The 12829-nt window shown below is 45.5% G+C and overlaps 2 protein-coding genes across 2 annotated transcripts; one reads left to right on the top strand and one right to left on the bottom strand.

The window, feature by feature from the left end:
- The first annotated feature begins 664 nt into the window (after nt 1–664).
- Nucleotides 665–9712, top strand: cse1l (CSE1 chromosome segregation 1-like (yeast)). Its single transcript, XM_084464243.1, has 25 exons — nt 665–765; nt 1404–1496; nt 1615–1757; nt 1877–1978; nt 2081–2226; nt 2451–2541; nt 2644–2751; nt 3599–3691; nt 3785–3952; nt 4037–4166; nt 4315–4380; nt 4482–4684; nt 4794–4878; nt 5023–5084; nt 5175–5311; nt 5613–5716; nt 5816–5913; nt 6012–6162; nt 6430–6638; nt 7095–7192; nt 7327–7412; nt 7783–7864; nt 7968–8114; nt 8570–8801; nt 9071–9712. Exons 2-25 carry the CDS (start codon nt 1412–1414, stop codon nt 9158–9160), a joined length of 2916 nt encoding a protein of 971 aa, XP_084320369.1. The 5' UTR covers nt 665–765; nt 1404–1411; the 3' UTR covers nt 9161–9712.
- Nucleotides 9713–10007: 295 nt separating this feature from the next.
- On the bottom strand, nt 10008–12580 carry LOC311338775 (retinol dehydrogenase 10-B-like; the record flags this gene model as incomplete). The annotated part of the gene is made up of 5 exons (XM_084464098.1): nt 10008–10128; nt 10697–10828; nt 11196–11341; nt 11471–11569; nt 12128–12580. 5 exons carry the CDS (start codon nt 12578–12580, stop codon nt 10008–10010), a joined length of 951 nt encoding a protein of 316 aa, XP_084320224.1.
- Nucleotides 12581–12829: the final 249 nt, after the last annotated feature.

Genomic DNA, 12829 nt, shown 5'->3' with positions numbered 1-12829 from the left:
GCTCACTAAAAGTTTTAGTTGTTGTTGTTGTTTATTCCGAACTGTGTTTGTGTTGACTTGTTTGTGTTGGTTGTTTGTGTGAGCTGTGGCGGTGTCCTTTGTTGTTTAAACTGTTCTGTTTTACTTCATTGTCCCGCGGGGCTTTATCGTTATGACTGTCGTTCAGTGATGTCAACGCTTGCACATGTTAAGAAATCGGAAGGTCTTAGTTGAATTGTTTATTTGTGAAATGCCAAAAAAAATATGGTATGGCATTCTGGAAAATGTGCCATTTGGCTTTTATGTTGAAAAGTAGCTTCCTTTCTAATTATATGGACTTGAAAATAAAAAAATTACAACATTGTTTTTTACTGTTCGTTTTTTGAAGATATTTAAATGCACGCATTGTTTATGAACAGAAAAAGTAAAAAAAAAGACAGGTCTTCTCATTCATCTCAAGTATGACAAAGGGAATACGATATAAAGTCATACGAATCGGATTATATCTGGCACAGTAGACATATCTAATTTGATTATATCTATGGTATAGTAGGCCTGTCTAATATTGTTATGGCAAACATGAAACAAAACGTAAATATAGGTGAAGGTGGTGTCGTGTTAGGGGCGTGTCTGGCGGAGTTCCTATGAGGAATGCGCGTGCGCACTAGCTGACCGCGCAGTTCCTCTCGCTCTGGGTTTTTGAAATCGGCGTGTGAAGCCCGGCTGCACTGAGAGCATCACAACCACATCTCAATCCCACGCTGACTCACAGTCAAGCAAGTCACGGTAGGGGATCATATTGAGTTATTTATGACTAAATAAAGTCACGGATCTGGACTGAAGCCATCAAAGAACAGTTTGCCATCGCTTTTATGAACGTAAACGGGTTTCATGGAGTAAAACCAAGTCAATTAGCAAGCTACGCTAACATTAGCATCCGGATTGAGTGAAAATCAGGCCATTCATTTATGTCGCATTTTTTTTTCAATCACTACAAGTTTAAGGACATCAACCACTGTCTTAAATGAGGTGTTTGAACTGGATATAGCGAAATCGTGCTAGTTTTAACAAGACAACAAGCAGGCTAGCTAACTTCTAACTTGTAGCAGCTAACTGGAACCAGTCAGTGCACAAGGGTGCTAACGTGCTTTGCGGAGGGCTAGACAAAATGGATTGTGACAAGTGCTCACTTTAGTTTTCGCTTTGACACCGATGTTAAGTTGTTAAAATGCACGAGAAATACCGTGTATGACGCTGTCATCGGCATCATGGTAATCAGTGGGTTATCAACAGTGGGGCCTAGCTGGCCCACCGTTGATGACCCACTGATTACTATGACTTAAAAGTTCAGCGTCCAGGCCGGTCTCTGTACCGCACATACTGAACATCATATCCTCTTTTTTTTTTTATCTCTGGTAATGTAGATATCATCATGGATTTAAATGATGCAAACCTTCAATCCCTGATGGAGTTCCTCAGGAAAACGCTTGATCCAGATCCGTTAGTAAGACGACCAGGTGAGAGACCCTTCAAACATAATCTTTCCATGTTGATTGTTAATCAATAAGGCCTCTTTAAATTTAGGATATGGTCTGAAGTTAACTGTTATTGTCCCCTTGCGATTGTGTGTCACAGCTGAGAAGTTCCTCGAGTCGGTTGAAGGAAATCAGAATTACCCTGTACTGCTTCTGACTTTACTGGAGAAATCCCAGGACAATGTAATCCGTGTCTGTGCTGCGGTTACATTCAAGAATTACATCAAGAGGAACTGGCGCATAGTGAGTGGAAATGAACAGAACTAGATGACAATGTTTGTGATGTTGACTTAGTCAACTTGCATAGTTTTTTTAAAATAAACAAAGTAAGAGTTTCTAAGTTTGTCATCCTCACTTGAAAGGTCGAAGATGAACAAAACAAAATCTCTGATCCGGACCGAACGACGGTCAAAGCCAACATCGTGAACTTGATGCTGAGGAGCCCGGAACAAATTCAGAAACAGGTCTGATTATGGTTGTGTTTTACGTTCGGATTTAAAGAGTTATTCCTTGTAAACTTGAAGTAAAAAGTTTAACCATGCTCTTACTATTTTTCTTTACTGCAGCTGAGTGACGCCATCAGCATTATTGGAAGAGAAGACTTTCCCCAGAAGTGGCCTGACCTTTTGACTGAGATGGTCACACGCTTCCAAAGTGGCGATTTCCATATCATTAACGGAGTCCTCCGAACCGCACATTCCCTCTTCAAGAGGTAAAATATAACTACGAGTCTTTACCTACGTATGCATTTAGGGCATTTAGCAGACGCTTTTATCCAAAGCGACTTACAATATGTACATTTGTCAGAAGAAAGGGAAACAATATATTGCTGTCAGAACAGTAAGGTATTCATAGAAACAAGTGCTAAACATTATCTCACGTAAAGAGATCAACAGTTCTGTCTTGTAACTAACTCAAACCTTTTTGTCTTTTTAGGTATCGTCATGAGTTTAAGTCCAATGAGCTTTGGCTGGAAATCAAACTGGTCCTTGACACATTTGCCGCACCTCTGACTGAACTCTTCAAGGTTTGTAATACAGGATGAGATCCAAATGAACTATTTGTGTCTGGGTTACTGTCCTGTGTGTGTTCTCCTGAGCCTCACCGTTCTGTGTCCGCCACGTTTCAGGCCACCATTGAGTTGTGTCAGACTCACGCCAAAGACATCAACGCCCTGAAGGTCCTCTTCTCCTCCCTCACACTCATCTCCAAGCTCTTCTACAGTCTCAACTTCCAGGTGGGTTTGGTTTTTGTTTTGACGATCTTGTTGTTGCTTTGAATTAAGCAATATCACACGAGAGGGAGTGCTGTTGTACTGTATATCAGCACGGCTGTGATTCGGTCGTAGGCACTCGGCCTGCGGCCTCGTGCCGCAGATAATCACACCGTGCTGATATACAGTACAACAGCACGACCTCGAGTGTGATATTGCTTTTATACAACAGTGCTACGAGCACATTTTATTAGTTAACAGTAATAAGAAACAAGAGATTATGATTTGTTTGTTTAGTAATCATTTATTCGGCTCCGCCAACAAAAATAGTTCCGCAACTGAAGGGAGACTAGGCTGTTGCCAGGCAACACATATACAGTACATAAACATGTCATATCAGCACACCTGGTTTGCGCTGATGTATCCAGGCCTCTTTCCTTCCCTTCGTCCTCCTCCGAGTCTGATGATGACCATTCATAGTTCAAATCAAATGTTATTTTTGGAAATATGTCCATCTTTACCGTGCAAAGTTTGCCACAATCTAAGATAGGCTATTTAACAGCTGATGTAACGTTAGCTAATAACGGTTATTAGAACGCCCGTACAGCGGAGTGATTATGTCTGTGAAAAGTCCCAGTGCTGTTATACTGTATATCAGCACTATGGAATGTCTCGTTGTCCAATCAAATTGCTCGGTTGGGACCGGTCGGAACTAACTGTTGTATAAGGTACAATATGTAACTCTGTACTATGCTCCAACAGTATTTACATTTATTTGTTTAGCTTTTTTTAGTTTGAGCATTTTTTTCCTGTCAGCAGGCAATTATTTTGTTCTGTGACCTCGATCAGTGAATCTCCTACCTTTTCACAGGATCTGCCAGAGTTCTTTGAGGACAATATGGAGACCTGGATGTCCAATTTCCACAATCTGTTGACTTTGGATAACAAGCTATTACAGACCGATGTAAGTTCTTCTTTTTTGTGTGTGGTGTTTATTTTTATTCTTTAAACAAGTCACACAACTCAAGTTTGTTCCTCTGTCTTGATGGCCGTACAGGACGAGGAAGAGGCTGGTCTCCTGGAGATGTTGAAGTCTCAGATCTGCGACAACGCCGCTCTGTACGCTCAGAAGTACGACGAGGAGTTCCAGCCGTACCTGCCGCGCTTCGTCACCGCCATCTGGAACCTTCTGGTGTCCACCGGCCAGGAGGTCAAGTATGACCTGGTGAGGCTTCCGGCAGCTTCTCCCGAGATATTCTCTCATAAAAAGTTGTTTCTACATTGATGATTCCCTTTGTATGTCACACAGCTCGTGAGCAATGCCATCCAGTTTTTGGCCTCTGTTTGTGAAAGGCCGCACTACAAGAATCTCTTTGAGGACCAGAACACACTCACTAGCATTTGCGAGAAGGTCATCGTGCCCAACATGGAGTTTAGAAGTGAGTCATTCTAGCAGGGTTGTTTTTTTTTTTAACTTGATGATACTATTTCGAACCAGTGCCACATTTTTCAATAGTTGGGCGTGGTCTTGTCTATTTGCTCCGGTGCTTTGTGGTCCTGAATAACTAGATTCTCATCATTTCCAAGGTGCTGACGAGGAGGCCTTCGAAGACAACTCAGAGGAGTACATCCGTAGGGACCTTGAAGGATCCGGTAAACATTCCTCTTACTTTACTTATTCTTGGTTACTTCTGTAAACATGGTTCAAGATACACCGGTCCTCTTGTGCTGACCCTCCTGCCGTCCTGCTGCAGACATCGACACCCGCCGCAGAGCCGCTTGTGACCTGGTGCGGGGCCTGTGTAAATTCTTTGAGGGTCCAGTCACAGCGATCTTTTCGGGCTACGTGAACTCCATGTTGGCAGAGTACGCCAAAAACCCCAGCATGAACTGGAAGCATAAAGACGCTGCTATTTATCTCGTCACGTCGCTAGCATCTAAAGCTCAGACACAAAAGGTACGCTCGCCCTTTCATCCTCTGGCGATGTGCTGGCGATATCAGAAACCATGTTTCTACCATTGTCCTGGTAATGCTGGAGGAATTTAAAATTGATGTTTTTTTTCAGCATGGAATTACACAAGCCAACGAGCTGGTGAACCTAACAGAATTCTTTGTCAACCACATCATCACAGACTTGAAATCACCAAATGGTAAGAGAACACTCAGTCTTTTGAAACTGTAACTCTTATTTAGAATTCAAGGTTCCTCAGATGATGTTTGCCCCAACGGATGGAAGAGCTTTTTGTACAAGCGAGGTAACTACCACATCGTTCTATCTATCTTTTCTATTCTAGTAAATGAGTTCCCGGTGCTGAAGGCAGACGCCATCAAATACGTCATGATCTTCAGAAGCCAGGTATGGTATCCCCTACATCCACAATGATTCACCCTGCATTCAAGCCTACAACCCTACAAGTGGAATGACCGGTGTGGCGTGTCATCACAGCTCCCCAAGGAGCAGCTTCTCCAGGCGGTGCCTCTGCTCATGGCTCACCTGGAGGCCGAGAGTGCGGTGGAGCACACGTACGCTGCCCATGCCCTGGAGCGGCTGTTCACCATGAGGGGCCCCAACAACTCTACCCTGTAAGCACCACTGGTTCAGCTGGAACTAAAGTAGCACTATTGAGTTTCAAGTATTGAGCCCATTTCATCGTCTGTGTTTCCATTCGGGACATTTTAATGTAGATCTCTAAATGACAAATGTCTCTAGTGAAGGCCGCTGGGTAGACGTTATGTTGTAGTTAAACCCGCTTCCCTGATCTGCAGACTGGCCAGTAACCCAAGTATTATGAACTCTACAGGACAACCCTCCTTTTATTTGTGTGTATATATACATGTGATGGTTCCAAGATCTCTTGGCTGAAGCTCCCTCTGTGTCTTTCAGGATCACACCGTTAGAGATGGCTCCGTTCACATCACAGCTGCTCAACAATCTGTTCAAGGCCCTCTCCCTGCCCGGCTCTGCAGAGAATGAATATATCATGAAAGGTAGTACAGGGGCACTCTAAACCAACGGTTGAATCCTATCAAATACCCCCGTCTGTTGTGCCTTTACTCATTCTTTTCCCTTTTGGTTTATTTTGAAAGCCATCATGCGCAGCTTCTCCCTCCTGCAAGAAGCCATCGTCCCCTACATCCCTACGCTGATCGATCAGCTCACGCAAAAGCTGCTCTTAGTCAGCAAGGTAATCCACACTGACTCTTCATGTCCGTCCGACCAACAACATTGACATTTCTGTACCAAGAGGCTAAGTGTTCGTTTTGGTTTTCCTCCTGCCTTCAGAATCCCAGTAAGCCCCACTTCAACCACTACCTGTTTGAGTCCCTGTGCCTGTCCATCCGGATCACCTGCAAGGCCAACCCCAGCACCGTGGGCAGCTTTGAGGAGGCCCTCTTCCCCGTGTTCACGGAGATCCTTCAGAACGATGTCCAGGGTGGGTCCTTGGAGCTAGCATTTCTTTGTTTAGTGTTGAGCCTCATTGGGAACTTCACCTTCAGTCAATCTCCTTGTCTGTCAAAAATGTCATATCTGATGAAAAACTGCAATTTAAAGAACCAAAGAGAAGAGACCCTTTCTGTCTGGTGTAAAGCATGTCTTGTTTTGATAGACAGGGCGCCACCTATTGGCGTAGAATCGTACTGAACAAGACTGTTGAGAAATGTCCGTACAAATGTCTCCGTTCTGTCCCCCTCTCGTGCAGAATTTGTCCCGTACGTGTTCCAGGTGATGTCCCTGCTCCTGGAGATCCACTCGGACTCCATCCCCTCGTCCTACATGGCTCTGTTCCCCCACCTGCTGCAGCCCGCGCTGTGGGAGCGAGCTGGGAACATCCCCCCTCTGGTGCGCCTGCTCCAGGCCTACCTCGAGAAGGGCGCTCCCACCATCGCCAGCTCGGCTGCAGACAAAATCGTAAGTCATGCTCGTAACGGAATGTTGGCTTGTTTGGTTTACATTTTATGGTAGTTTATTAATAATAATAATAATAATAATAATAATAATAATACATTTTATTTGGAAGCGCTTTTCAATCACTCAAAGACACTTTACAGATGAGGATGAAAAATAAGTAATTAAAATACATTTAAAAACACAGAAACACAAGAAAACGCAGAAAAGTAGATACATTGTAAATAGAACAGCACAATACAACAGTCAGACAGAACAAAAACAGAATTAGGAAAGTAGTGGTTAAGAATTATAGGCAGAATGGAACAGGTGTGTTTTGAGCAGTGATTTGAATAGTATGAGGTCATTGCAGTCACGGATGTGTTTGGGGAGGGAATTCCAGAGGGTAGGGGCAGCAACGGAGAAGGCTCTGTCTCCCCTTAACATATATTAATTTGGTGTTTGGTGTTTTCCCTTTAGCCCGGACTGCTCGGAGTCTTCCAGAAGCTTATTGCCTCCAAGGCCAATGACCACCAGGGCTTCTACCTCCTCAACAGCATCATTGAGCACATGCCCCCGTGAGTCATTCACGGAAACCCAATCAGTAGATTGTGAGAGGGTGAATTGCTGGAATACTTGAAGGAATACTCGATGGAAATCAATCGTGATGAGATCCTTACTTTCTTCTCATTTCTCCCTTTGTTTTTGGCAGAGAATCCATCATGCAATACAGGAAACAGATCTTCATTCTGCTCTTCCAAAGGCTACAGAGCTCCAAAACCACCAAGTTCATCAAAAGTAAGGAGACTGTAGCTGCGTTCATGCTCAATTCAATGAATAGAAGGGCAGCTCACATCTAATGTTTCTTTTTTGTTTTATTTTGTTTAAATCCAACAAAAGTTATGCACAGCTATGGCTATTCATTTTGATCAACTGACTTGAGAAATCAGGAATGCAGTACTTTTCGAGCTTCCCCTGTTTTAATATTTTAGATTTTTGTAAGATAGCAGAGCAGATCACAAACCCTAACGCTTTAATATTGTAAATGTAAGACTACTTTGTTCGGTAAGCAATACCGTGTATCTTTTGGACTATTCAAGGCAGTGTGACACATGGTTGTAATCTGTGATAGATTACTGCTTGACTGTTCCGGTATTCTCCACTCCAGGTTTCTTGGTGTTTATCAACCTCTTCGGTGTCAAATACGGAGCCATCGCCCTGCAGGAGATCTTTGACAGCATCCAGCCAAAGTGAGTGCAGACGGGCCGACGCTGTAAAGTATAAACCTAATGTGGACGTCATAAACACCGTTATGTTGGTGTGCGAGGTTGACCCTGCTGCGTGTTGTCTCAGGATGTTTGGCATGGTCCTGGAGAAGATCATCATTCCGGACGTACAGAAGGTCTCGGGCCCCGTGGAGAAGAAGATCTGCGCCGTGGGCATCACAAAAATCCTCACGGAGTGTCCCGCCATGATGGACACGGAATACACCAAGCTCTGGTTAGAAACGGACCCGGCAAAACACCGCCCGGCACACTTTAAAGTCACGCTGTCAAGGCTTTATTATCCCAAACTTCTACCAGGACATGGCTAGAGATAGATAGATGTATACTTTATTGATCCCCAGGAGAAATTCAAAGTCACAGTAGCTTGAAGACGTCACACACGGCATACACATACAACATAAACAAGACGATCAAATAAAATGTCCACATGGATAATATGAACGATTTTGTTTAGTTGTTTCCCGTGTTAAGCATCATTGGTAACTTAAACTTCAGTTCATCTCCTTGTCTATCAAAAATGTCAGATATCTGATGAATGACAGAATGTAAAGAACCCAAGACAAGAGAATGTTCTGTCTTGTTTGGATGGACAAGGCTCCACCTATTGGCGTAGAACTGTACGCGACGCGGCCTGTGAGTCCCATGTGTCTGTTGTTCTTCCCCCGCCAGGACCCCGCTGCTCCAGGCCCTCATCGGCTTCTTCGAGCTGCCGGAGGACGACAGCACGCCGGACGACGAGCACTTCATCGACATCGAGGACACCCCGGGCTACCAGACGGCCTTCTCCCAGCTGGCCTTCGCCGGCAAGAAGGAGCACGACCCCATCGGAGACTCCATGGGCAACCCCAAGATCCTGCTGGCCCAGTCCCTTCACAAGCTGTCCACCGCTTTCCCCGGCCGGGTACGGTTTTTACGGGGTTCCCCCACAGCCCCTTACAGCTTGGGCGGCCGCCTAAGCAAAACACGCCTGCCGCTTTAACTACGAAATAAAAATATTATTAAATGATTGAGATTTAATATTTTTTTAAATATTATACAAAACCCCACCACCTTAACAGACTTTCTCTGGGAAACCCCGGTCTGGGACCCGGTAGGATGAGTTCACGTGCTGTCAAACGATGGGTGGCTGGTGGCAGGTTTGAGTGTTGACCTCTCGCTCCTCTCTCCCAGGTTCCCTCCATGCTGAGCACCAGCCTGAACGCAGACGCCCTTCAGTTCCTGCAGGGATACCTGCTGGCTGCGTCGGTGCAGCTGGTTTAGAACCACCGCTTCTCGGCTAGACCAGAACGCACGCTTGCGCACAGAGCAAGCGTCTGTTTCAACTAAAAGCTCTTCGGACTACACTGGTGGAGTTTGACGTGGGATGGATTTATGGGGATGCGGCTTGTTCTGCTTGGATTCGTTCCCTGTTATCTTTTTTTAATGAGCTTTTAAAAAATGGAGTGCAACGAAAAAACGGGAAGAAATTAAATTTGACTTGAGTTCGATTTTCTGGTTTGTTTGGGACTGCGTGTGCTGTAGAAATTGCAGAGCAGAGTTAATTCATGGTATTTTTAGTATATCATTTTTTGATATATCAAGTGTGTTCACTGTTCAAGATCAACTGAAATGAATTGACTCAGTATTCTGAAACAACCATTTGAAGAGGTTTGGTTTCCGATCCAATTTCATCGGATTGCTTCACACTTCTGTCGAAGACTCCCAAGTCTTCCAAAATATAATTTCTCATCGCTTTTTGCATGTCCCTTGTGTGTTCGTCCTTCATTTTGGCACTGTCTGTTATTGTGATTAAAGAGAAGCACTTGTATAGAGCCTGGCCTTTTGACTCTTTTATATTGATTTCATACACCTTTTTAACTGAACATCCCAGCACTTTAAGCATTTGATCTCTATACCGTAGGAAAATAACTTTCCCGATTTGGTTAGTGTATTCGTTTATAATAAAGGTATTCAGTCGGATGAGTACATTGAATCATTAAAAACGTATTCCCTATTGTCTGAAATATTCATACATTTCTTGTGTAAACACATTTGACGTTCACTTTTTATTCAGTTTCTTGAATATGGAGGCTTTGGTTTGGTCTGGCGCGGCCTCAACAGAAAGCCGCTAGGAGGTTTTGACTTGGTCTTTGGCTGCTTTCATTTCCATGTTTTTGATGAAGGGCATCATGCACCTGTCCCCTCCCATGAAGCGGTATGTGGCAACGTTGGCTTCCCAAGGCAGCAGCCTAGAGACGGGGATGAAAAGACTTGAGCATGACGTGAGTTTACCTGTTTGTTGTAATTATTGGCAGAGCATAATCCAAATCAGTTAGGCCATTTAGCAGATGCTTTCATCCAAAGCGACTTACAATTACAAGTACATTTGTCAGATGAAGGTGAAACAATATCGCTGTCGGTACATTAGGGATGTTTATAGAACCATGTGCCAAGCACTAACAATCACTAGGTTAACCCATTCCCCTTATACAACAAGACACTGTTGCTAGGATAAGATGCTACACAACTAAGTACTATAACTAAGTACGACATACAATAGGTGCGTACATTAAGTGCCAATCCCTGGTGTCTCCTGGGTACACCTTGCAAGGCTATGTGCAATGTCTGCGTTATGTGGTGTGTAAGGGTGCTGCCTGCAAACTGGGCCAAAGTGCCGTGCCATGCCATTGGCTGGTTGTTGGCCGCTCTTTAATCCAGTTGGGGCGATCTGCAGTTCACAGTTTGTAACCGCACGTTTCGACTTACGTCGCATCATGGGTTGGGGGAGTAAAGAAAGCCACTTGCAGTCGTACTCACGCGCGTGTCAGCAATGGAATGTACATAAGGCGAGGAATGCATATCATCTGCTGCTCTGCGAGGACGGCGTTCATGGCCTGCTTCACGGTGTAGAGGGGGTCCAGCGGGGGGATCAGGCTCCGCAGCTCTTCCCTGGGGGGGAGGAGTCGGGCAGAACCCGCGTTGAGTTACGTTTCCGAAACATGTCACTATATTCAACTTAAAGGTGATATATTATTATATATATTATAGGTGTGAGTGTGATTAGCCGCTACAAGCCGTTTTTTGAAAATCGGCCCCTTCTGACATCACAAGTGGGCGTGTCCACCTAGATGTGTGCTGGACAGATCAGTCCACCAGCCTGCCCGGTGGACTGTAGTCAACGTTGCTCAGCTATCCAGCACACATGGACCCGCCCACTTGTGATGTCAGAAGAGGCCGATTTTCCAAACGGCTTGTGACGGCCAATCACACTCACACCCGGTGGTGTAATACGTCACCTTTCAACAGATGCGTTTACCTGATCTCACAGCCCTCGAACATGCCTGTGTCTACGATGTACGGGCAGACCAGCGTGGTTTTAATGCCGCTCAGGTTCTCCGCGTGCAGATCGTGGGCCAGGGACTCGTGGAACCCAACGGCGCCAAATTTGCTGGCGCAGTAGTCCTGAGAGAAAAAAGCATGAGAAGATGAACAGGTATTCCTATTTTGGGAGGTTGTTTATTACTTTGGCACTGTCCTCATATTATCCAGTTCGTATGTGAAGTATGTGAAAATCATATCACACTGTCTTACTTCTACACACGCAGTGCTGAACAGACCGAGGGCGCTGGCGATGGTTACGATGTGGCCGTGGTTCTGTGCTTTCATCTGAGGCAGGAAGGCCTTTGTCATCTGTTGGAAGGGGAAATAACCATGACTCTAAGGTATCACCTCCCTGAGCCAGCACGCCTCAGGACAGCTCTCACTGTCTCACTCTCATACTGAGAGTGAGACATATCACTCTCTCACTGTGTGTTTCTCTCACTCTCTCTCTCACTCCATCTCCCACTGCGTATCTCTTTCTCTCTCTCTCTCTCTCTTTCACTGTCTCTCTCTCTCACTCCCTCTCACTGTGTGTGTGTGTGTGTGTGTGTGTGTGTGTGTGTGTGTGTGTGTGTGTGTGTGTGTGTGTGTGTGTGTGTGTGTGTGTGTGTGTGTGTGTGTGTGTGTGTGTGTGTGTGTGTGTGTGTGTGTGTGTGTGTGTGTGTGTGTGTCTCTCTCTCTCTCTCTCTCTCTCTCAAATGAGTGCACAAACTCGCTGTTGCATAACTCCTAACTCTGAATTTCTTATGTTTTACCATCACGTGTTCCTAGCCACACCCTTACGCACACGATCTTGCGCTATATCAGCACACTGGGTTTAATATAGGCCTATATAAGTGCATATAAAATCCGCAGTCGTCCCCTTACCCAAAAGAGAGCGTGACAGTTCACCAGCAGAGTCCTCTCCAACAGCTCATCTGGGCACTCGAGCAGCCGCCGTCCCGCCACGACCCCGGCGTTGTTCAGCAATATCGTGACATCGCCGACATCGAGCCTCACCTTCTCCGCGGCCTCATAGATATCCTGACGACGGGAAAGATCAACCGTGTGCGTGTACACTTTGACCCCCTTTTCCCGCGCGAGCTCGGCCGTCCGCTCATTCGCGGCCTGGTTGCAGTCCCAGAGCACAAGGTTCGCGCCCTCTTTGGCAAACTCCAGAGCGAACAGCCGCCCCAGCGCGCCCCCGGCACCCGTGATGAGGCAGAGCTCCCCGTCGATGCACTTCAACCTCGGCCGGAGAAAGGTCCGCACTACGGCGCTCAGGATGGAGAAGAATAACTCGACCAGCATCCGTAGTAGGTCCAGTAAAAAAAACATCATGTGAATAATGCAAGGTCTCGTGTCACACAAACAGCATCAATGGCAGAGTGCCAAGCCTGGGCCATCATCAGCTGCTTTTATCAGCGCGACTCTGGATTGGATAGCTGTTTTATATAACATGTGTTTGCGGGATTAGATGGACGGTGACCCACCAATGGAAAGACGAATTGGGCAGATTAGCAGAGGGTTGAACTCGTGCGCATTAATTGTTCATAACAGTCACTAGGCTACACACGGAAAAGGATTAGG

Source organism: Micromesistius poutassou, assembly GCF_964030765.1.
Source record: "Micromesistius poutassou genome assembly, chromosome: 2".
NCBI classification, from domain to species: Eukaryota; Metazoa; Chordata; class Actinopteri; order Gadiformes; family Gadidae; genus Micromesistius; species Micromesistius poutassou.
Note: the sequence above shows the minus strand (reverse complement) of the source record. Positions and strands in the feature narration are given on the sequence as shown.

What these genes read in the sequence shown, in the direction of transcription:
- cse1l (XM_084464243.1), top strand. Translation starts at nt 1,412, where the DNA reads ATGGATTTAAATGATGCAAACCTTCAATCCCTGATGGAGTTCCTCAGG. An exon ending in CGGAACAAATTCAGAAACAG is followed by an intron (nt 1,979 to 2,080) that starts GTCTGATTATGG and finishes TCTTTACTGCAG; the next exon opens with CTGAGTGACGCCATCAGCAT. An exon ending in CCTTCAGAACGATGTCCAGG is followed by an intron (nt 6,163 to 6,429) that starts GTGGGTCCTTGG and finishes CCTCTCGTGCAG; the next exon opens with AATTTGTCCCGTACGTGTTC.